Raw genomic sequence first — 26,058 nt, forward strand, 5'->3', positions numbered from 1 at the left:
TTGCTGTAGGAGTGGTGGATTCCTTAAGCTCAGTGTCCCTCAGATGTGACACAGACCCACTGCATGTGTAGCATCGACTTGGGGCTCATGCCACTCCCAGGGGACCTCTGAGCAAGAGGAATCACTGCATATGTGCTGAAAGTAGTGCTGCTTGCTGTGTCATGAGTAACAAAACCTTTTTTCTGATCCAGGAGTTTTGTGTCTTCTGCCACAATCCATCAAACAGTAACAGGCATTGTGTGTGGGGTAAAAGCAAATCCCAGACCTGACAAAATGGATAGGAGGGACTTCCAGTGATTCCGAAGATACCATCAAATTCTCTCAAAACAAATGTAAACTGGACAAAACAGTCAAAAACAATCACTTGAGGGCTCTGGAAACTGACCAAACTCAAACAAGTTGACAATCATTTATTCACTTTGAAAAATCCTGATGAATTCTGGGTTGGAATCTGTGGCATTCTTGCCAGGAACTAACTGTTCACACCTCCCCACCCTCATACATGCCTCAGCTTTGTTGGGGCAACAGTGCCACCACTGTGAGGCCAGCAGTGAAAGCCAGGAGCCCAAATACTGCTCAGTCAAGTCCACACCTGGTGTGCTGTCGTAAAAACTGAAAACTTGGGGGGACATAAATGGGGAAAGCTCACAGCTGTTGGCCTGAAGTCGTGGCTCATGTGAAGTGTACAGCAGAGCAGTGGACTAGCCAAAAATCTCCAGGGAGATTCTGGAGATGAGAGCGCCCACTGATGGTCAAGGTCAGCGCATCACTTACCTTTGCATGACTGGGAGGTTACACACACAGGGAGAAACACGCCTGCCCCTGCAGATACCTGCTTTGGACCCTGGTTCTAGCACTACCTGTGTGACCTTTGGCAAGTCAGTTTAATCATTCTGTGTGTCAGTTTCTTAATCTGTGAAGTAGCAAAGAGCAGTGTTGAGAGGAACACATAAATTATATTGAATGTAGAACACAGGGCAGCAGGCATATAGATTACTGAAGTGTTTACTGTTCAGTTCAGTCGCTCAGTCGTGTCCGACTCTTTGCGACGCCAGGACTGCAGGAAGCCAGGCTTCCCTGTCCATCACCAACTCCCAGAGTTTACTCAAACTCATGTCCATTGAGTTGGTGATGCCATCTAACCATCTCATCCTCTGTCGTCCCCTTCTCCTCCCACCTTCAATCTTTCCCAGCATCAGGGTCTTTTCAAATAAGTCAGTTCTTCGCATCAGGTGGCCAAAGTATTAGAGTTTCAGCTTCAGCATCAGTCCTTCCAATGAACACCCAGGACTGATTTCCTTTAGGATGGACTGGTTGGCTCTCCTTGCAGTCCAAGGGACTCTCAAGAGTCTTCTCCAGCACCACAGTTCAAAAGCATCAATTCTTCGGTGCTCAGCTTTCTTTATAGTCAAACTCTCACATCCATACATGACTACTGGAAAAACCATAGCTTTGACTAGACGGACCTTTGTTGGCAAAGCAATGTCTCTTGCTTTTTAACATGCTGTCTAGGATGGTCATAACTTTTCTTCCCAGGAGCAAGCATCATTTAATTTCATGGCTGCAGTCACCAACTGCAGTGACTTTAGAGCCCAAGAAAATAAAGTCTGTCACTGTTTCCACTGTTTCCCCATCTATTTGCCATGAAGTGATGGGACCAGATGCCGTGATCTTAGTTTTCTGAATGTTGAGCTTTAAGCCAACTTTTTCACTCTCCTCTTTCACCAAGAGGCTCTTTAGTTCTTCTTCACTCTCTGCCATAAGGGTGGTGTTATCTGCATATCTGAGGTTATTGATATTTCTTCCAGCAATCTTGATTCCAGCTTGTGCTTCATCCAGCCTGGCATTTCTCATGATATACTCTGCATATAAGTTAAACAAGCAGGGTGAAAATATACAGCCTTGACATACTCCTTTCCCTATCTGGAACCAGTCTGTTGTTCCATGTCCAGTTCTAACTGTTGCTTCCTGACCTGCATACAGGTTTCTCAAGAGTCAGGTCAGGTGGTCTGGTATTCCCATCTCTTGAAGAATTTTCCAGACTTTGTTGTGGTCCACACAATCAAAGACTTTGGCGTAGTCAATAAAGCAGATATTTTTCTGGCACTCTCTTGTTTTGTCAATGATCCAGCAGATGTTGGCAATTTGATCTCTGGTTCCTCTGCCTTTTCTAAATCCAGCTTGAACATCTGGAAGTTTATGGTTCATGTACTCTTGAAGCCTGGCTTGGAGAATTTTGAGCATTACTATACTAGCATGTGAGATGAGCGCAATTGTGCAGTAGTTTGAGCATTCTTTGGCATTGCCTTTCTTTGGAACTGGAATGAAAACACGTTTTCCAGTCCTGTGGCCACTGCTGAGTTTTCCATTTGCTGGCATATTGAGTGCAGCACTTTCACTTTTTACTTGTTTGTTTACTGTTACTACTTCTCAAAATGTGTTTTGAAAACACTTGCATCAGCATTCTGGGGAGGTGTCCAAGATTCAGTCCAGATGTTCTGAATCAAAGTCTTACAGTCATGGGAAAGAACCTGAGAAAGATGTTTTTTTTACAAGTTGGCTAGGTGATTCTTATACCACCAATATTTGAGAACTATTATTTTTAGGTAAGATTTATAGTTTTCTTCTTGGGGTCTTTGTCCATGTGCCTTGAAGGTACAAACTATCATATTTACTTCAGTATCCTCACTGCCAAGCACACAGTAGGTAGTCAAACGTCTATTAAATAACAGAAAGCTTTATTTAAAGTCAGTGAACATCCAGCTCTGCAATTCCCACCATGCAGAATAAATAACAAATTAGGCTTGGAATTTAAACCTTTGCACTAATATAAAAAAGCTAAAATTCCTCTTATAGAGCAGTGATTCTTTAATAAAACTTTGTGAATCATGAACTCCAAGAATATGATAAACACTATAAACTCTCTTCAGAAGACTAAAGATATGTTAAAATTTGCAAATAATTTTAAGGGGTTCACCTCAGGTTAAAAATAACCTCATATAAAAACTGACTTATAAAAACTCTCATGTAAAAACTTTGTTTCTTAAAACAAAATACTAGGTTCTTATTTATCACTGAATCCCTATTACTAGAAAAAAGGATAGATAAATAAATATTTGCTTAATGAATAAATGAGTCACTGGTGAAAAGATGTTTTCATCTGGAACCCCTTCAGTCACCCAAGGGTGATGTACAATAGAGAATGAAAGCAGAGACTGTATTTCTTATTCATGACTAAGTTGTAACCTTGAACTTCTACAAGTGGGAAACAAAAAAAACAGGTCATTTGGACCAATGTTTCCACTTAAGATGAAACATGAGGAAACACAATAAATACCTTAAGACATAAGATAGAATTTACCTTGTCAAATTCAGGAAGTTTGTACCCTCACTCTAGGGTAGCGCCCTTGGGCTCCAGTCTGGAGGAATGGGTGTCTCACCACTTTTGGTGGATACCAAACCCAACCTTTGTCTTCCCAACTCTTGTTAATGAAAAATACAACTCTGCTTCTCAACTTATTTCTCTAGATTGGTAGCTACCCCATGGCAAAAGAGGCTTTACTATTAATATTTCCTGAACTCAACCTAGAAAAAAAGAAAATCATAAAAAGCTGAAATCAATGAAACAGATATTAAATATATACCAAGGAAGACAATGGAAATAGTGGCTCTTATATATAACAATGGAATATTACTCAGCCATAAGAAAGAATGAAATCTTGCCATTTGCGACAACTGGTAGACGGGGTAAAGCAGTCAAACAGAGAAAGGCATATACCATCACTTATATGTGGAATCCAAAAAACACATGAACAAACAAAATAGAGATAGGCATAGATACAGGTAATAAACAGGTGGCTGTCAGAGGGAAGAGGGGCAGGGGGATGAATGAAACAGGTGAGAGAAACTATGGGGTACAAATTTCCATACAAAATAAATGAGTCACTGGGATGAAGTATACAGTGTGGGGAATATACTCAATAATAACAGAACATCTTTGTATGATGAGAGAGGGAAGCTAGACTCATCATAATGACCATTTTACAATGTACAGAAATACTGAATCACTATGTTGTATGCCAGAATTTGGCATAGTGCTATAGGACAACCAACCAACCTCATAGAAAAGAGATCAGATTTATGGTTACCAGAGGTAGAAATGTCATTATTGGGGGCAAGGGGGAACTGAATGAAAGGGGGCAAAAGGCATAAACTACCAGTTATGAATAAGCACTAAGGATGTAAAGTACATGATCAATATAATTAACATTGCTGTATATTATACATGAAAGTTGCTAAGAGAATTGTTAAGAACTCATAAGAATTCTTATCACAAAATTTTAAAAAAATTTTTACTATGTATCTATATGAGATGATGGATGTTCACTGAAATTATTGTGGTAATCATTTCACTATGTAAGTAAGTCAACTCATTCTGCTGTACACCTTAAATTTATACGGTGCTGTATGTCAATTATATTCCAGTAAAAAGGGAAAAAAATACTGGCTCTTTGGATCAATAAAAAACAATAAAGTGATAAGCCTCTGGTAAGACTGGTCAATTACAAAAGAAAATACAAATATCTTATGTAATACACAGTGGTATAAATTTGTATACTACATATAGCAGTATTAGGAATGAAAAGCAGGACATCAGTACAGATCTGGCATAAAATTAAAAAAGGAAAGAATAATATTGTGCTAATAAATTTGAAAATGTAGATGAAATGGACAGACTTTCAGGAATAGTCCATTTACCAGTATTACATATTAATAGAAACAATCTTACTAATTAAAAAAAAAAATGAAATCAGCATCCCACAAAAACCACACCAGACTCCAACCAACCACACTTCACCTTAGATTTGTAATAAAACATATAAGGAATAGTAATGTAAACCTTATAGAAGCTCCTCCAGAAACTAGGAAAAGAAAGCCACTCTCTAACTTATTGTATATGGATATATACTCTTGATAAACAAAAATTTAAAACAAACCAAATCCAATTATCAAAAACTAACATCGCATCATGACTAGACTTGTTTTACTTCAGAAGGTTGGTTTAATAATAGGAAAGCAATTCTCTGACCACATAAAAAGAATAAAGAGAATAAAGGTGGCAAACAATCATTTTACTCAATAAATTCAGAAAAAAGTTTCTGATAAAATTCAACAGCATTTAGATCATAAAAAATTCTTTGCAAACTAAGAACAGAAGGGAAATTTCCCAATTTGGTAAAAATACCATAAACTGTCTATGGATACCTTGAAAGCATTCCTAGAGAACAGAAACAAGAATGTCTGAAATGACTTCTATTCAACATTGTACTAGAGGTCTCTGCAAATGTAATAAGGCAAGGAAAACAAAGAAAAGAAAGGTGTGAGAAATAGGAAGACAAATCTGTCCTGACTTGCAGATGATACAACTATACATAGAAAAGTCCAAAAGAATATACAAATTACGAGAATTGACAAAAGAATTTAGCAAAGTGCTGAACAGAAGAATCAATCTAAAAGTTTATTTCCACGACCAGCAACAAATGAAAAATAAGCAATTTAAGAATTATAATGGCATGAAAAAATATAAAGAAAACAAGATTAACGTAACAAAAGTATACGGAACTCATGTATGAAGATTACAAATCTTTATCAAAAGCTCTAGAGACCACAACAATGGAGAAAGGTTCATTCAATGGAAAATGCCCTATTAAAAAGAAGAAACTGTTTATACACTAAATACAAGTTTAATAAAAATTCTAACAGATTTATTTTGTTTTAAAACTTTTATTTTGAAATTTGTACAACTCTGAACTTTGTTTAAAAGTATAAAGAACAGACTACAGCCAATATCTTAAAGAACAAGGTAGAAACATTTTTTACCAATATCAAGAACTGTTAAAGCTTTAGTAATTAAGATAGGATGTTACTGGTGTATGAACAAAATGATTAATGGAATAAAATAGAGCCCAGAAAGAGACTCAGATAAATATGGGCACTTAACAGATGAAAGATTTGGCATGGCAAATCAACAGAGAGATGAGTTTTTAAGGGGTGGGGGAGCGAGCCTGTACACCAACCTTATCCCAAACACAAAACTCAATTCAAGTAGAAGACAAAACTATCATATTTTAGAACATAGTACAGAAGATATTCATGTCCTCAGGATAGAGAAGTATTTCTTTAACAACATATTAAAACAGCAACAAGATGGGAAAAAACTGATTATTTCACTAGAAGCAGAAAGATACACACAAAACTGTGAGAAGATATTTGAAATAGTTATAACCAAAGGATTAATCTCCTGAATATATAAAGGAATCCTGTTAATAAAGACATTCAATTTTTTTAAATGGGCAAAATATTTGAACAAGGACTTCACGAAAGAGGAAATCCATGTGGTAGACAAACCTGTGAGGAAAAAAGTAATCTCATAGAAATATGAAGCAACACTGAGGTTTAATAGCAGTTTCTTTAAAAATATACACATGTATCTAGAAAAATAACTGAAAAATATCAAAATGGATAATGGACTTATGGGTGGATTTTATTCTTCGAATCATTATTTCTCAAATTCTTTCTTTCTTTGGCTGCACTGGGTCTTAGTTGCAGCATGTGGGATCTAGTTTCCTGACCAGGGATTGAACCCGGGCCCCCTGCGTTTGGAGCATGGAGTCTTAGCCACTGCACCACCAAGGAAGCTCCTCTCAAATTCTTAAGTGTTGCCTTTATAACATTACAAACCCAGGAGACTTTCTAAAGTTTTAAAAGTCTTAACAGCACAAATGTGGAACTTTCCATTGTTACTGATGAAAGCACTAATTGATACTACTGCTTTAAAAAGTTAGATGTCACCTAGTGAAGACGAAGACACACTCCCTAAGCAAACATTCCACTCCTAGATGTATTCTCAAGAAAGCCACTTAGTCACGTCCAACTCTTTGCGAGCCCACGGACTATGTAGTCCATGGACATCTCCAGGCCAGAACACTGGAGTGGGTGGCCTTTCCCTTCTCCAGGGGATCTTCCCAACCCAGGAACCAAACCAGGGTCTCCTGCACTGCAGGTGCATTCTTTACCAACTGAGCTATCAGAGAAGCCCTGGTATTCTCAAGGGATGATACATATGTGCAAACAGGACATAATATACAAAAATGTTCATAGTGGCTTTAGAACAGCAAAAATCTAGGAATAATTCAAATGCCATCATAGTAGAAAAGACCATAACTTTAGTATATTTATATGATGGACTACTACACAGTAATGAAACTACAGCTATACACATTAACATGGATGACTTCACTAAACAAAGTCACAAAAGAATATATGTAACATCTAATTTATTAAATAGAATTTAATATTCCATTAAACTTTATTTATTAATGTTTACTTTCGCCTGATTTTTTAGACATTTTTCAGGAATGTAGACATCAGTACTATTCAAAATATGGTCCAGTGACCATACTGAACTGTTTCTGGCTGATGAGGAGAGAAGCACGTGAGTAAGCATGCACAGAAAGCAAGCATTTAGGCAGGCTGACAGCAATTTGATATTAACAAAATATTCAAACACATGACTTCGTATTTACTAATAAAAAACTGAGTTTGTGATTACTTGGAAAATTTTTTAAAAGTTTGAGAGGAACTAGCATACATAACTAGTAAAAAGAAAAAAAAATATTTTCATTACAAGCGAAACACTGGTTATCTCTAATGAAGAAATTCAGTGATGCAGTCAGGAAAGGACACACAGAGCCCTTTATGGTGCTGGCAATACTGCATTTCTTAATCTGAGCATGGATTATTGAGTATGTGCTTTACAATTTTATTTCTCTTTAAGCTGTACATGTTTAATACCCTGTTTACAATTTTAAAAGTTTTAAAAATTTGTTATAGACAATACCAATTCTTTAAAAATAGATACATTAATCTATAGAAAAACTGAAATACATCAAAGTGGATGGTGGGTTACTGGTCAGTTTTACTCTCTGAACCACAGTTTCTGAAATTCCTGTCTTCCCTTCTCTTTTTAAGATAGTAGTGAGTGAGTGAATGAGTGAAAGTCGCTTAGTCGTGTCCAACTCTTTGTGACCCCATGGACTTTACAGACCATGGAATTCTCCAGGCCAGAATACTGGAGTGGGTAGCCTTTCCCTTCTCCAGGGGACCTTGCAAACCCAGGGATCGAACTCAGGTCTCCCGCATTGCAAGCGGATTCTTTACCAGCTGAGCCACAAGGTAGTAGTAGTCACTAGTAATTACAGCACTAAAAACAGATTATGCCAGACCCTGTGTTACTTCTAGATTTCAGCAAGGAACGTAAGCATCCTAACAATGCTAGCTTGTGGATAAAATGGAGAAATGTAGACTGAAAAATAACACATATTGTGGTTTAGGGATAACATCCCTGTATTTTCCTCCAGAATCTGGAAACAACTGAGATGGAAAAGTTATTCAGGAGATCAAACATCACCTTTACTAGTAACAAAATATTTTTTTATCGGTTCCAATAAATAGACATCCCTGATTTAGAGATTAATTCACTCAACTCCTGGCCCAGCTAGACAACCATGCTCCCTCCCAACTCTGGAAGAGGACAAAGCAAAATGCCTTGGGGAGTAAGTCTTTTGATCTATTTTCTTGCTCCTTTAACACCCTGTAGGTATCTTAGAAATCTCAGGTTTTTTCTGCTTCATGATTAACATCAGTTCCTTACGTAGTTATCTCATCTCCCCCAACAGTTATGTTCCTGGAGGTCAGATTATCTTACTCATTTTTGAAACTCCTAGCAGATTATTATGTACTTCGGTATTTGTTACATATTATTTTAGAGCCGTATGAGTTGAGGTTACAGTAAGAACTTTAAGAACTAAAGAAAGATCAAGAGATTAAACTGGACCAATGACAAAAACATAACTATTATTTATTAAGCACTTGTATATGATAGGCATGGAGCCTAAATGCTTTATAATAAATATCTCATTATATTCTCATTGTAATAGAAATCACCTTAGTAACAAATGAAGAAACAGAAATACATGGAGTTAATAAGAGTATGTGTGTGAGTTCACACAATCATGATCTTATCTTAGCTATAACTCCAAAACCAAAGCACTGAACCACTACTGAGGTATATTGCTAAGCCTTCAGAGATTCACCCTTTATTGGTATTTGTAGGTACTACTGCATAGTGGTTGAGAAAGAGGGGTCTGGAACCACAGTGCCATGGTTCATGTTCATATTTTGCTAATTACTGATACACAGGCAGGTTTCTTAACCTCCATTTCCTCATCTGTAAAATGAGAATAATATCCTTACTTCAGAGGATTATTGCCAAGATGCAATGTGTCAACACAAGTAAAAGACTGATGTTAACCTGTATGACTGTCATTTACCGGCTCCTTTTGTAGACTTGTGCCTAGGAGCCAGAGTGTCCCCCATGACATTATAAAGGGGCAACAAGACTGAGAAAACTTGATATTATACAACCAAGTGTTACCTTACCTAGAAACCAAGAAGCTTGTTAGGGAACTGAAGGCTAAACTTCCTTTCACCCAAACTTCCAGTAAAAAAAACCAAAAATAAAGTTAAAAACTGAGGTGATTAGAGGTTGTATTCCTCTTCTTTAACTTACTTTGTTGGTCAGTCCCTAAGATGTTCCAATGAAATATGAAATAAATTATCACTCAGTTGCTACAAAACTGCACTCCAAGTTGATAAGGAGCTTTAAAAAGACTTAAGTCTTGACAGAAATAAGTGAAGTCAGTTTGTTGAAAGATTTTTTTTTTATTCTACAAGAATTGATTGGTACAATCCTGCAGAACCAACATCTGTCATTTAGACAAATTTCTTTTTCTTTTCAAAAGTATAGTCATAGGGTCTGCTTTGTCCTATTTAACCATAAATGTTACACATTTACAAACTGAAACAAAAATGGGTAGTAGAGATTTAAAGGATTTAAAGCAATTTTAATTGCTTTTCAGTCCACTGTGTTTTCAAAGTTTATTATCATCAAGCCAGGATGAAAGCTGTGAACCCCAGACCATCTGCTTCTTTAATAAAAAGAATGTTTAGATTATTAGCAAAGTAACATCTTTAAATGTTATCTTCACACAGCTCAAATTTTAGTATAAACTTGCATATCAAGTCCCTTTCCATTATTTATTCTACTTTAAAAATATATACATCTAATGATGTTTAAATAAGTATTTGAGCCGTGTGTCCAAATATAAACATTTGAGAAATTCAAACTGCAGCAACAAGTTATGAAAGGATTAAAGAAAAAAGATGAGCTACAAATCATATAGAAGGAAAAGTTCTACTTAATATTCATATCCAGGTAGATATGTATTTTCTAATTTTCATATACATACCTAGTTGAATATAGACAAACCATCAAACTTTAACCAGTTACAGACTAGACTAAGTCAGTACTATTTTCTACAACAGGTAACAGTGGTGATTTAAAACTTTTTAATATACCTGAATAGTTTTATCACAAGTTATTTGTGGTAACAGTCTTTAAATATCATGAAGTTTAGATACGTACAGATTAAATAACTATTATCTATGCCAAACTTGGCACTTTGATGATACCCAACTCTGCTTAATTATGGTGCAACTATCTGAACACAACAGAGGAGGCAAGCAACCAGAAAAGGACATTCGACATACTCTCAGGTTTGTCACTTTAACAGTACTGTTTAAAATTTGCAAATCTATATACAGAGGGACACTTAAAAAGCTGCAGGACAACTCCAATACAAGAACCCCAACAGAGAAATCTGTAAAATCTTAAACTTCAGTTATTAATCCATTGATAAATATTGTTGAAGGAGTAGCTATTTGGTCTTCAAACATTTTAGAATTAAAGGGTTGCAAGTATGTTCATCCTTTGCTACACTGTAGCATTTTAAATTAGCAAGCAGGACAACCTGAATTCACCTTGCTCTTACATGCAGAATGTATGTGCATTTTAAGACAACTTAGAATTAAGAGCTAACTTTTAGTCAGTGGCAGTTAAGGGACTAAAATTGCTGTCCAATCGGTATTCTGTAGTACCAGATACCAAAGTCCTAACAATATGCCAGTCACGTTCAGCACTCATCACTTTTAGGTGGGGGGAGAGAAACATGGCAAAAAGCAGTTGTAATTTTTTTTTTTTTTTAAACAGCGTAAGAGCTTTAAACACAATTTTGCATCATCTTGTATTCTATCCTAGAATAAAATCTTATTTCAGTCAGCTCAATCTATGCAAGTTATAAAATACAAACACAGACTAAATCCTATAGTGTACAGAAAATGCACTATTTAATACTCATTAAATGCAGTACAATCAATGAAGATTATCAAATAAGAAACACACACACAGCATTCTAACTTTTTAAATCATCTTACGGATGCTAAATCAGAGATTGTACAAATTACATGTGCAAGAAAAAAAACAAACAAAAACCCCCCAAAAAACAAAGTAGAAAAAGAAAGAAAAAACCAAAGAAACTAACTTCTCAGTACATCACACCCACTAGAATAAAATGTATGGCACTGTTACACTTTTACTTTTATATTAACAACTGTCAATTAAAGCTAGGAGTGACTCCTGACATTAAAGCCACATTAGAGCAAGAATTAGCCAATTCAATGTTTACAATGAAAGAGATCACCTTTTTTCTTTGTAAAAGCACTGAAAATGTAATGTGTGCTGATAACTCACGAAAAGTTTTCTCATGTCATTTGCTCCCCATTGTAGTGTCTTAAATTATTCTGTAATTATTCTACCTGTTAACAATAGTCTGATTTTTAAGGTCTCTGTAAACTCTGTTACTGCAACATACTAGTTCCTGTGTGGTAAGAATGTCTTTATGAAAAAAAAATAACATATCTGGTCACAGATCATAGAATAAACCCAAACAACAAAAATGACATTTTCCAAGCTACTGAGAAAAAAATTAAACCATGATGTGTCAATTTAAAGTTATATCAATATTAACTAACATTTCTATGGTAGATTTCCTCATAAAATTAAACAATGCAGAATAGGGCTTGGGCTACAGTTAATCACGTTTGGTTTTCTTAAAAACAAAACTTTATTTACTATAAACAACTAAAAGGTAATTTTCTTCCTCCACAACATTAAATTGAAGGCTTTGTTTAAAATATCCACTGCTTACAAGATAAGTACTTTGAAAAGGATAAGAGGAATCAAAATTACCAAAGTTTAGTGTGCGAAGAGTAGATAGAAACAACCCAGAAAAGTGTAGATCATTGTGTTGAATATTTATGAATAGCCCAAAATAAGTCCCAAAGTTTTTCTACCTTTACAAATAAAAAAAGGTGTCCTTTCCACAGCTTGGGGATATGCATTGTACATCCCCCCGCCCCCTCAATGAGTGTATGAGTAAGGTTCTAAAAATGTTGCCATATTAAGTTCTTCAGTACCTAAAATTAATTAGAGGACAGCAATATTACAGCGGCAGTGGTGCATCAATTCTCAAATTACGATCCAACACGAGTTGTTGTGGTTCTTTTATCGGAGAAAAAGCTTTTCAAAAGAAATACCTGCCCTATGCTAACCACCAGGAGAATGAGGGCTTCTCCTACTGACCAGTAGGCCACTCTTGTATTTAGATCCTCAGCTCTGCTTCGGCCTTGAGCTTCTCTCAATCGGAAGTGAGTCTGATAGTCAATGACAGACTTCAGAGCTTCATGAATTGAAACACAGGCAGATTCCATCTAAAAAGAAAAGAGTTTCAGTTAGTAGGTTTCATGCTTTCTGTACAATCCATCTAGCACATCAATCTTTTCTTTCAATCTGATCTCAAGTCCTCATGTAACTAACATTCCACTGAACTGGCCCTCATTCATTCACTCATTCATGTCAGTGGTCCTGGCAGAGCAACCGTCTCACTTGCTCCCACTAGGATGGCTGGCAAGACTAGAGATCCCACGGAGCAGCTGCTTGCCCCAAACTGGAATGTCGCAGCTGTGGCATCTGTAAGGTGGCAGATGGAACCTGAAGCTAACAGTAGAAGGAACACCAAGCAGTTAAGGTTGGTGGTGACAGAATTTTTTAAGGCCAGGTTTCTTCAAGAGGAAAAATCAGGAGGAAGAGAATGGCAGGTCAGTAAATTTGACCAGTAATATGTATATGAATCAAAGTCCAAATATCTACAAAACTAAGCAAAATATGGCATAAAAGTAGACTGTCAGAGTTATTTCAAGTATCTTAAAAACAGCTGAAACTTCAAAGTGGGAATATTTTTTCCCCACATTTACCACTTTGCTAAGTATGTTTCTCCCTCATTCCAGTCAACAAAACCAATATATATGTTCTCAATGGGACATAAGTCTTATTTTCACTGTGGGTCAGTGGGCCTTCATCTGATGACATCTTACCTTTTTCTACATTACACTATTTGCTTGAGAAGGGTTAAGAGTCTAATTTTCCTGGTTGTTGTATACAACCAACCAGTTTAATATTTTTCTACTGCTGAAAACTTAATCCTGGTAGTGAAATACAGGTTTTATTATATTATACTTATTTTACATCACAAACCACGTATTAGGAGTTTAAAAAAAAATGAGTTTGTTGTAATTTTAATAATAGACATTAGAAAATAATTTAAGCACTTAATAAAGTTCTACCAAAATAAGTAGAAAAGAGATAGTTACAAAAATATTTCAGAGAAAGTTTCTTTAAAAAGTATGAGAAATTAGGAGGTCTACAAATTGAATTTACCTATTAGAATACTCAAACTTTTTTGCTTCTTGTTTTGTTTTGGTTCCTAGGAATGGAAGATCACCATGGACTAAAATGAATGATTTCTAAGTTTTAGTAAGAGGTAGTAGACAGGTGCTTCTAGCATTTCTTTGCTTTCCTTGTAGTCTCAAAATGATGAACAGTCTAAGAATTCTTCCTCTGAAAAGTATGTATAAAAACAAGGATTTGACACAAGTTCAGAGCGTTCAAGGAATTCTTGAAGCATGACAAAAGGGCACAGGTTAAGAATTACTGAACTAGAGAAAACCACAGAAATTAAAGAACTACTTACATGGATTCATACAATTTTTGAGGTAGTGTTAGTTTTTTTTTTTCATTCTACCTTCAAAGTGGAAATGTTCTCATGTCTTCAAAAGTATAGAGACTAGTATGATGAACTTCATGTCAAGGAGAAGGCAATGGCACCCCACTCCAGTGCTCTTGCCTGGAAAATCCCATGGATGGAGGAGCCTTGTAGGCTACAGTCCATGGGGTCGCTAAGAGTCAGACATGACTGAGCGACTTCACTTTCACTTTTCCCTTTCATGCACTGGAGAAGGAAATGGCAACCCACTCCAGTATTCTTGCCTGGAGAATCCTAGGGACGGCGGAGCCTGGTGGGCTGCCATCTATGGGGTCGCACAGAGTCGGACACGACTGAAGCGACTTAGCAGCAGCAGCATTCTTATTTCACTGAACTTCATGTCAATAATTAAACACGGCTATTCTTATTTCACCTATCTTCCTCCCCATTCCAATTATTTTAAAGCAAATCTCATATATTTTACCACTTCAGCTATACTTCTACATTTCATATTTATTTCTGAAAGGTAACAATTTAAAAAATATAATCCCGGTGGCACTGTAACACAAAGTAAAAATGACTCCTTAAAAGGCATCAGACATGAGGCCGGTGGGGGGACTCGGCGCACTGCCGTGGCCTGGGTCTGATCGCAAGGAGGGCAGCAAAGCTCCCGCAAGTCACATGGCATGGCCCAAAAAAGAAAGGCAGTTATCGTTCAGATTTCCCCAAACACCTCAACAAAAGTTGTTTCCAAATCAGAAGGCAAACAAGGTCAATATGATCATTTAGCTGATATGTCTTTCAAGTCTTCTTTAATGTTTAGGTTCTCTTCCTGTTTTTTTACCCCCTTCCCATCTACTTGCTGAAAAAACTGGATCCTCTGTCCATCAGCATTTCCCACTTCCTGGATTTTGTTGATTATTCCCCTGGTGTTCCTCTATCCTCTGTATTTCTTATAAATTACAGTTGGAGGCACAGACTTCATGGGATTCACTTATAATATTCTGAATGGGAATATCACACAGGCAATGTAATGGACTTATTGCATTTTATCAGAAGACATTCGAATATCTAGTTATCTCTGCATTTGTGAATGATGAGATTTAGGAGATATCAGATGTATCTGTTATAAAATTCCCCACCAGCCTTTATATATGAACACCATCTACTTTAGACTATAGTCATTCTATTTATTAATTGTGAAAAAATGGTGATTTAGCAAAACACTACCATTTATTTGGTCATTTCTCAGCTGGTAACTTTTTTAAACTCTACTGCATGAACAGCTGCTTTATAGGAGACTTTTTAAAAGTGGAAAAATGGAAATAAGAGCTTAAAAATATGATACAAATAAAGGAGGTTAAGTGATCCTAAAAGCATTTATCTACTTAGGTTTTTAAAGCAAGCTATCGTATTATACAAATTAAAACTGATGAAGGTTGAGTTATAAACAATGGCCCCCCAAAAACCCTTTTTACAAAGTGCTGTTCACACATGATGCTAAAAAGAACATTACTAAAAATAAGAACATCTGAACACATCTTATTAATGTTTATAATAGGTTTATGAATTAAGGCTCTAACTCTTAAGAAGTACCTCTATCACTATGTGATCTTGTCAAGAGACTACCTGGAACCTGGAAATAAGGAAATCCGATTTAAGGTTTTAATAGGAAAGTGGTAAATAATTCTTTTGGAAACCAAACTGAGTATCTTTTAGACATACTCTAAGCTCATACTGTATTTGAACTAGAAATAAAATAGCCCTTCTCATCACCTGAGCAGTATTTGTTCACTGACTCTAAATTTTTCTTGCTGTCTTTCTCTTATTAAGCTCTTCTTCAAAATAAAACCCAATTTAGCTACCTTAACTATTTTTGGTTTTTTGTTAGATGATGTACTAGTAATCTTTACTATTTAACCTTCAGTCACAGCAAAGGTTATTATAACAGCAGTCTGCGTAACACTAAATGCTTGTATAAAAGTGTGTGTATGCAAATATATACATATGTATATATTAATTAGGCACCACTTTGCTTCCACTTATATCAACCTGCTAAGTTATGGTAACAACATTCCTCCATGACTTACAGAAAATGCTTCAGAATGCTGGAGCACTGTTTAGGCTTTTAAACTTCCTTTGTCAGTGATGTTTCTACCAAAGTGATCCTCCTATTTTAATGTCTATTTTCTTTTCATAAAATACGTTAACACTGGTCTTCACTAAAAAACTCTGAAGTTCTCTGTGAAATACCTAATATACTGTAAGAGTTAAGATAGGTCTTAAAGATTGTGTTAAAGTCACAAAATTTGGTGTTTCACCAATGAGTTAATGCATATTAAATTATGCCCTTTCCCCCTTTTACACATATGACTTTTTATTACCTGGGTAAGAGCACTGACTCGGTTCTCACTAGGAAACAAAGGTGGGTCTTCTCCAACTTGAAAATCAAAATATACAGTTTTATGTGTGAAAGTAGAAAATTCATTGCTAAAGCAAAATTTGTATGTCCCGTTTTTGGAGGCTGTGAAGGTGTAACTATCATACTGCTTCTTCATCTCCTTGTACAACACATTACCATCAGGATCTTCTAGTCGACAATCTACATCATAGTGACCACCAGTAATAACCTACAGAAGAGAAAAAACAAACAAAAAATGAAGAGATCACTGCAAGTAACGAGTCTGAGAAATTAGTCAGGTTTCCTGTTAAAATGGCTGTAAGGTTTTTAAAACAATCACAGGCAATTTTATGTTTCTTGATTTCTACCAGTGAATGGATCCTGGGAGGCAGATTTCAGTTCAATTAAAGCTTTACAGAAACTGAACACACTTGCTCCTGACAGGAGAGGGCACCAACCAACACGCCAGAAAATGGTTCCAGTGACTAGGTTTCTTACGTCACTTAATTCTCCCCACAACCCTACAAGAGGGTATTTCCCCCTCATTTTACAAATGAAGAACCTGAGCTAAAATCATCTACCCAAGATTATTCACCTAGTAAGAGGCTGAATGCCAAATTTATACTCTTGACCCTTAAGCTAACTCCCATGTAGTATATTCCTTCCCCAAATTTCCTCACCTAGTTTCCCATTAGCATGATCCAAGCACTCAGACTGTTCAGTGAAGCAGTAAAGTAGGTCAGTCCTTAGCCTAACACTCCATGCTATTATACTTACAGAACTGAAACTCATTTTACTGCCAAATTACAAACAGGCTGTGTTTCTTAAGTTCTTTTACGGGTCAGTTATATGGAATTTGATGCATACTTTGTTTTGAATTACATTTTGAAGAGAATTGACTTGTGGGTTGTTCTAAGAGTATATCATTATTATAAACTTATTTCCAAGAGAAGCATAAATGATTAAACTACATTGCTTAAACACTTGTGATTAAAGGAAAACCAAAACAGAACAATGCAAAAGCAGATAAATCTTTTGTTCATCTGCAAAGTCTGTATTTAACAGGAAAGCATATGAAAGGAAAGCAGAGGTAGGTGAAATGCTTCTGAAGAGGACTCTGGAACTATTTTCAAGGGGTTAAGCTTATTCAGCATAAGCATATCTCAGCCCTCACAATCTGAGCCATCTGAGTTACACGAAGAGAAGAGAAAGAGGTTTTTCCTGAGGTACCTGGACAAGTATAAGAGAGGAAAAAAGCAAAGGAGTAAAGAGGAGAAAAACCTGAGAAGAGGGAGAGGAGACAGGAGAAGACTCGCAGGGTGCCCGTATCCACCTGAGAAGGAGGTAATGAAGAAGAGACACTGGGTAGAGGGCTTCCAACCATGAGATGTGTTGATATTTTCAAGCTTGAACCTTCTGGTCTAGCATAATATTGACATTCTAGATTAGGAGAACAGAGGGATCAAACTTTGGACTTCAAAGATTGCTTACCTACGTGACCTTCGTCACTAGAGATATGAAGAACTGAACTACGTTACAAGATCATTTCAATAATTAAATGAAATACAACTGGGCATTTAGGAAACTGTAAAACAGGCAAATACTAACATACAGATATAACATCTGACACAAAAATGATGTCTTATCAATTGGGTATTTCCCCCTTCTCACCAAAAGTGAACCACCTTTCTTCTAGGTGAAATACTGACTTCATTTTACAGACCCAATTATTCATACTTAACACCACAGTACTGTAAATAATCAAAACACACATCCAAACAAAAAACAGAACCAAACTGATCATCCTGCCACTTTTCTTCTACTAAACTTTAAAACAATCTTACTTCAGATAAAGGTTGTTGTTTTTTTTTTTTGGTAGCTAAGTCGTCTCCAACTCTTTGCAACCTCATGGACTGTAGCCCGCCAGGCTCCTCTGTCCATGGGATTTCCCAGGCAAGAATACTGGAGTGGGGTGCCATTTCCTTCTCCAGGGGATTTTCCCGACCCAGGGATTGAACCCACGTTGCTTGCATCTCCTGTATTGGCAGGCGGATTCTTTACCACTGAGCCACCAGGGGCTTACAATCTGTCTGATCACATAAGAAAGGAACTGGAGATCATTTTGAATGATGTGTCCTTACTTGGCCAGTTAGTCACAGAATCTCGATATTATTGCTTCCCTCAAATTCACTTCATCTCTTCTATTCTCGATCTACAGTCCAGACAGGACTATTGCCACAACTTCCTAAAAGGTCTTCCCATAACCCAGTCTCTCCTCTTTTTAATCCAAGGTTTCTTAACCTCAGATTATTTGGGGCTGAAGAGTCTTTGTTGTAGGGGCTGCATTGCCCTGTGCACTGAAGCACATTTAGCAACACCTCCACTAGATGACAGTAACACCTCCCTCCCCACGTCTTAAAACCTTTTGATAATTCCTGTGGCCTACAGAAAAACCCAAACCTGTTATCGACAGCTGCTACTACTGTTCTACTGTTCAACAGTACTACTCCCTAGTACTTCCTCAAGGAAGTCTCAGCACCTTTTATACCTTTTCTGTGTTCTAAAAACACCAGAATGCCAGAATTATCTGAACAAGTCTCTGCAATGACAGTGACAAGTTACACAGGGTCTGTTTGCTAAAGAATCACAGGACCCAAAATGATTATGCTTACAAATCTCCAACTGATTAGAGGAAGAGAATACAGTATCAAACATCGTAGCCAAAAGTTGTCTCACAGCAAGAGGACACAGGAGATCAGGTCCGGGATCCCTTGTCCTCACTCTGTGAGGAATGAGGCCAGAGTAAACCCTCTAGGATCAGGTACCCCCCAGGTGAACAGGAAACATCTTCAAACTAGTGAGCCCAAAACAGGAGTCTTGACTGGGTTTTTTATATGCTGCTGTTCGCATAAGCGTATTTCTGCCATGTAGCCATTCTCAGTAGCAGACTCTCAGGGAACTCACACTGAGCACGTACAAATCATCAGTCTCACTGTTATCAATCAACAATGCCGACAAACTGGTATAAATCGCCCCTGAAGTCCTCAGATCCACAATTACAAAGTAACACTACTACTCAGTATATTTCAGTGCCGACTCAGGCTAACTTTCAGGCTTGATGGAATTAAGTCTCACAAACACAATGTATCTGCTGAGGAAGTCCTTTTCCTCTCTGCTGGCTTGTAGAGTAACTATTATTTATCCTTCCAGACTCAGCTCATACAGCAGACCCTCTGCTAAATTTCCCCTGATGATTCTCCGTCTTCAGCCAGCACAATACTTAGGGTGTACTTTCATTATTGCACTTAACATTACATGACTATGTGTCTATGTCAGGTCCCTGAGGTCAAGGTCAGCCTCATTTATCTTTCAGAAGTAGTACAACAGTTAAGAACTTAACCTAGAACTGCATACTAATTCTGCTATTGTTACAGTTTGTGACCTTGGGTATCACTAGTAAATGAGTAATAAAAACTATACCCATCTCATACCAAGTTGTCCAGGGAATTAAATAATACACCTAAAATGCTTGGTACACTGTCTGCCACACAACAGATGCTGATTTTTTAGCCTGTAATAGTACTCTCACCACCAAGCACAGCATCTGCATGCAGAAGTCAAGAAATATTTAAGTTCAAAGAAATAAACTTTTTGCTGACACTTGATATTAAAATTCTTGCCATCATCTTTCCTGTCCTCATTAAGTTAAGCAAGCTAAAGAGTCATCCTTGGCCTCCCTCACTCACTGTAGCCAAATTATCACCAACTTCTGTGGATTTTACATAAAAGAGTATCGCCCATCCTTTCACCTTTCACTTTCCTTCTCCCTGCTGCTACCACCCTAGCCTCAGCCTGAATCACTACCACAGCCTCCTAATCAGTCTTTTACTGATACATCATCTACTTGGCAGCTCTCCACGATACTTCCTCTACCTGCACAAGTTAATATCCCTACAGCTACCCAGAAAACTTAGAACTTGTCATTGCACTGCTTACAACCCTATGATAGCTTCTCATACTCTCAGGAAAAACTAAAATCCTTAACTCGACCAGCCCAGCTGGGCACTACACGGTCTGGCCCCTGCTTCCCTTCCCTTCTTCTGGCTCCTTATTCCCAGCTGTAGTATTTCTTCAAATTTCTAGTCATAATCACCACAGTTCTTCAAATTCCCAGTCACTGTTTCCATAGTGACCATGCCAAGTCCATTCCCTCTTCGTCCTCACCAAAGCATTTATAACTTATCCTTTACAGTTCGGTATCAAATCGCTTCCTAAGGAAGCCAAGAGATCCCAAAGACCAGAACGTTTATCACCTATTCTCTGCTCTTAAAGCACAATTTTATAGAATGAAGTAGTACTAACTAAGAAAAGAAGGTAGGATGGGTAGAGAATCAAGAATGATGGCAGCGATCCTATCTGTTTTCTTCAGTTCTGTTAGCAGCAGCACCTAGTACTCAATAGCTGTTCAAACATGTTAAGTCGACCATCAAAACAAGAAACAGAGTCAAGAATGTTCTAACCAAGTTAAGAAACTACATTCTGTTAAATAAGCACTTTTACATAATCCCAAAGATGAAAAAGTGCCTTTTATCACAGCAATTCCTTCTACAAAACCTCTGGCAGATGGTCATCTGGTCTGGAATAGTGCTCTTCCAACGACAGGGACATTAATCAATAGTCCTAACATCTATGGAAAAACTGAAAAGCAATGGAGTCAGATATTGGCAGCAGTTGAAATACGATGAAAGTGGAGGTGCGGATTAGAGTGGCGAACTGACGTAGGGCACTGTAGAACAGGAATAATTTTTTCTTTTTTAAACTCTTAAGAAAGAAAGTTCAAACTGAAGGACATTAGAGAATGGATGGAAAAGTCACACACACAGGAAGCATTTCTGGAATTCATATATCTTAATATCTGTTCCTAACTATCTAATGCGCAAGGTTTCAGAAAAGAAAGCCAAATGGCCTGCATCGGCTACCTAGATGTGATTTCTGAAATCAGACAAAGAACGAGAAAACGGCCTCGACCCTGGAACCGTGAGCTGGGGCCGGCAACTGCCTGAGCCCGTGGTACCTGGAACTCGAGGGTGCACTTGGTGCCCTGCGTGATGTCCTCGTAGAAACACTGCTTGGCATTGTCGGGCAGCTCGAAGGTGATCTCGGAGGCGCCGCCGTGGCCCGGCACCAGGAAGAGCAGCAGCACGAGCAGCCTGCAGCCCCAACGGCCCGCGGCGGCCGCCCAGCGCGGCGCGGCCCCCAGCCGGGGCATCCCGAGGCGGCGGCCTCCACGGAGCTCGGGAGACGCGGGGTCAGGTCTGCACAGACGTACCGCGGCGCGGCAGGCCTCGGCCCGGGCGGCGCCGCCAAGACGCACCGCCGCGCGGCTCCGAGCCCCGGAGAAAGGCGAAATGCGCAGCGGCTCGCTGGGAACAGCGGAAAGTACTGAGGCACCAGGGTCCAGACGGCAGAACGACCCGGGGAGCGGAAGCAAGGCCGGCGGAGAACGGGCGGAAAAGGCCTGCGCCGGCCGGAAGCGGGGACTGGAGACCGGGCGAGCCGAGGCGGGGCCTGGGGCGCTGCTCCCGCGACCCGGAAGTGCTCGCCCTGGCCGCGCGGAGAGGCGTTGGAGTGCGTACGTGGAAGCTCACGAGGCGTCCGCTCTGCCCCCCGCCGCCTCCGGGCCGAGAGGCGGGGCCCGCGTGGCGTGCCCGGAGAGGCGGCGCGGCCAGCGGGAGGCGTTACCAGCGGGGGAGTGTCTGCAGCCGCTGAGCGCCTGGGCAGCCCGGCGGGAAGGAGAAAGGGCTCTCCCGGCCGTCAGGGGCTCAGGCCTGGAAGGGGAGCTCTCTGCGATTTCCGGAGAGCTTTCCTGTAAATAATAACAAATTTGAGGGGTAGCAGCTTTGCTGGGAGCGCGAATTCTCTGACCACAAGACTGCAGGAGTTCTAATCCCTACTCTGTTATTTATTAGCTGCTTGACCTTAAACTATCTGCTTAAGCTCTCTCTTTTAGTCTTTGAAACTGTAAAATGAGGATAATAATAGTACTTAACCCAGATGGTTACTATTTGAAAAATGCTGTATAAGAGTCTTGTCATATAATAAGCAACATATAATAAGCACGTGGATAGGAAAATGGCAACCCACTCCAGTGTTCTTGCCTGGAGAATCCCAGGGATGGAGGAGCCTGGTGGGCTGCTGTCTATGGGGTCGCACAGGGTCGGATACGACTGAAGCGACTTAGCAGCAGCAGCAGCAGGAACCAGGCAGGGAAGAGGGGCTTATGGAAAGGGAGATGGAGAGATGTAGGATCTTTAATGGCCTTGGGTGCCCAACGCCTCTGCAGGGGAAAAGGAGCCCCTAGGTAATGAGATCTGGGGGAGACTGTACCTTTCTGAGAACAAGTGAAAGGGGGCAGGACCCTATGGGGCCTTCCCAGAATAGACAACCCCTTCCCTCAACCCCCAATGTCCTCAACCTGCCCTTAGTCTGTAGAAATACTTTGGTCAAAAATAAATCTAATCAGAGAAGTGAAAAAAATGCAGAAACAAAGGAAAACAGACAAGACAAAATAACAAAGTTTGGTTATTAAACAATGTCAAGGACCTTTAGTTCTTTCTCAAGGGCGATAGATAATATTCTGAGCCATAGCCTGTGAGCTGTCTTGCAGAAAATGAAACCCCCACCTGGTAGAAGAAATTAACTACATGATGACCAGACTGTACCCGTGACAGAAGCTACCACAATTCCGAGAACTGGCAGCAAAGGAATAGGAACAAACTGACTCTGGAGATGAAGATTTACTGTACTTAAAACAATGGCGCTGACACTGAGCAGACCACTGCATGACTAACTTCAAGAAGACTGTCAAAGTTGACTGTGCTTTTTCTGCAGGTACAGCCTCCTCCCTCCACCTATACACCCTTGAGACACCCCTTTAAAAGGTCTTGCCCACTGATTGGCAGTGGGGCTTTGGCCTTTGGACACAAGTCTGCCTCTCCCCACTGGTTGCCAGCCTCCAAAACAAAGCAAACTTTTCTTTCCAACCAATCTTGCTCTTGAATTTCAGCTTTCTAGTGCCAAGCAGCTGGACCTTGCTTTCAGTAACACTAGGTCAGAAAAAGAAGTAGTATTTGTATCTGTGAGTGGAAAGAAGACTGAGTTTCAAAGTGGAAAACTTGGATTCTATTTTCTTACTCTTGACTTTTTGGCAAGTAACATTGCTCTTCTAAACCTCCATTTCTTCATGCATCAAGGGGCAATACAGAGAATGAATGAATAAAGATTAAGACCATAATGAATATAGCACATACCACCAGAAAGGCAGACAGACCCAATTTTTAGAAATACAACAATACCAGATGTTGGTGAGCAAGCGGAACAACAAGATCACTTGTACATCCCTGGTGGATATGTAAGTTGACACAACCACTATGGAAAACAATGTGGCATCATCTAATAAAGTGGAAGATACATAGATGACCTAGAAGTTCCACTTGGCAAATACTTTAAAGTATATACTTTAGAGCAGTGATTCTCCAAGTGTGCTCCAAAGATGTTTGGGAAACCCCTTTGAAAACCCCTTCAGAGGGTCTGAGCTTATCTAAGAGAGGTTGGATTTTCATCATACATCTCAACCAAAACAACATATAACATATTGAATGTAAAAGCAGATGAGTACCCAGCTTCTTGTATGAATCTAGATGTTAAAGGGATTCACACAAAGGTAAAGCAATATGACCCTTATCACTAAATTTTTATTTGGACACTATTTCTATCTTTCATTTTAAAATGTATTATCTGTGTTAACATGTAGTAGGTGAAACTGTGTATCCCCCAAAACATACGTCCAAATCCTAACTCCCAGAGCCCGTGAATTCAAGCTCACTAGGAAATAAGGTTTCTGAGATGTAATTAAGCTAAGAATCTCAAGATGCAATCATCCTGGACTTAGGGTGGACCCTAAATCCAATGACTGGTGTCCTTATAAGAGAAAGAAGAGGGAGAGCTCAGACACACAGGGAGAATGCCATATGAAGACAAAGAGGTTGTAGTGATGCATCTACTAGCCAAGGATTGCCAAGGATTGTCCACAGCCACCAGCAGCTGGGAGAGAGGCATGGAACAAATTCTCCCTCGGAGCCTCCAAAAGGAACCATCCCTGTGCGAGTGCTCAGTCATATCCAACTCTTTGAGACCCCATGGACTGTAGCCTGCCAGACCCCTCTGTCCATGGTATTCTCTAGGCAAGAATACTGGAGTGGGTTGCCATTTCCTGCTCCAGGGAATCTTCCAACCCCAGGGATGGAACCCACGTCTCCTTTGTCTCCTGCATTGGCAGGCAGATTCTTTATCACCTGGAAGCCAGCAATACTTCAGTTTCAGGTTTCTGACCTCCACAATTGTGAGAGTATACTTTTCTTTGTTTTAAATTATCACATTAGTGCCAATTTGATACGGCAGCCTCAGGAAATCAATACAACACATATTATTGTTATTTTATTTATTTATTTTTAATTGAAGTATGTGTGCGTGCTAAGTAGCTTCAGTCCTGTTTGACTCTTTGTGACCCCATGGACTGTAGCCTACCAGGTTCCTCTCTCCATGAGGTTCTCCAGGCAAGAATACTGGAGTGGTTTGCTGTGCTTTCCTCCAGGGGATCTTCCCGACCCAGGGATTGAACCTGCGCCTCCTGCAGCTCCTGCCTTGCAGGGGATTCTTTACCGTGAGCCAGTGGGGAAGCGACTGTTGGAAGTATACCTGACATACAAATTATGTCAGTTTCAGGTGTGCACCATCATGCTCTGACAATCAAATACACTGCAAAATGATCACCACACTCCAGTAACCATTTGTCACCACACAAAGTTGTTACAGTATCATTGACTGTATTCCCTATGTTGTATATTATATTCCCATGACTCATTTATTTCATAACTGGAAGTTTGTATCTCTTAATTCCCTTCACCTATTTCATCCAGCCCTCACCTACCTCCCTTCTGGCAACCACTCTGTTTTGTTTGTTCATTTGTTTTGTTTTTAGATTCCACATATAAGTGAGATTGAGGCAGGAGGTAGACAGCCCCTCCTAGAGTAGATATCCCAAGATGAGAATAGCAGGACAATCAAGGAAGGAGGCTGGGCCCTTCCCAGATAGAAGATAAGAGACCACGTATTTCTCATTCTGCAAATCAGGAGAACGCCCCAACTAGGCGCATGCTCAGAAAGGCTCCTTGGAGGTCCAAAGGGGAGTGATGCTAATTGCACGAAGGCCCCTTCAGTAGAATCCACCTTGGCTGAGAGATGCATGTGCACACATGGAAGGATCCTGAAATATACCAAATATAGACTCTGAACCAGACGAATCAAAATGACTGGCCAAAGGAAACGGAAGAAATGTCCCTTAAAAGTAATTCAGATTACCATGAGGACATGACTCTGAGACTCTGAATCCATTCATGTGTCTATCTACTTTTCTTTTTTCCTCCTAATAAATACTTTACTTGTTTCACTACTTTCCATCTGTGTGGGAATTCTTTTCCTGCAAAGCCAAAGAGCCAGGGCCTTGTCATTGACCTCTGGTCTAGTGGCTAGGATTTG

General features: G+C 39.1%; 2 protein-coding genes across 6 annotated transcripts in view; one reads left to right on the forward strand and one right to left on the reverse strand.

Moving 5' to 3' along the window:
* LOC145514826 (uncharacterized) overlaps positions 1–26,058 on the forward strand; it is a 30,859-nt gene that overhangs the window by 3,573 nt on the left and 1,228 nt on the right. Inside the window, exon 2 of one of the 5 annotated variants that reach the window (XR_014060487.1) lies at positions 192–3,601. The exons of 1 other annotated variant lie outside the window; for it this stretch is intronic. Coding sequence is in view for 2 of the 4 variants with exons in the window: in XM_081513706.1 (XP_081369832.1) it covers positions 21,870–22,337 (468 nt within the window). In the remaining 2 variants the exon portion in view is untranslated. Of the gene's footprint in view, positions 1–191; positions 3,602–12,917; positions 13,121–21,714; positions 25,246–26,058 lie in introns of those variants that run through there. 3 more of the 5 variants (XR_014060484.1, XM_081513706.1, XM_081513705.1) reach the window with 3 other exon arrangements.
* TMED7 (transmembrane p24 trafficking protein 7) lies at positions 11,286–21,996 on the reverse strand. The gene is made up of 3 exons (XM_081513703.1): positions 21,536–21,996; positions 16,445–16,690; positions 11,286–12,729 (listed from the first exon to the last, which is right to left on the reverse strand). Exons 1-3 carry the CDS (start codon positions 21,728–21,730, stop codon positions 12,493–12,495), a joined length of 678 nt encoding a protein of 225 aa, XP_081369829.1. The 5' UTR covers positions 21,731–21,996; the 3' UTR covers positions 11,286–12,492.

The sequence above is a fragment of the Giraffa tippelskirchi genome, chromosome 7, assembly GCF_054371585.1.
Source record: "Giraffa tippelskirchi isolate mGirTip1 chromosome 7, T2T-mGirTip1v1.2.pri, whole genome shotgun sequence".
Lineage (NCBI taxonomy): Eukaryota > Metazoa > Chordata > Mammalia > Artiodactyla > Giraffidae > Giraffa > Giraffa tippelskirchi.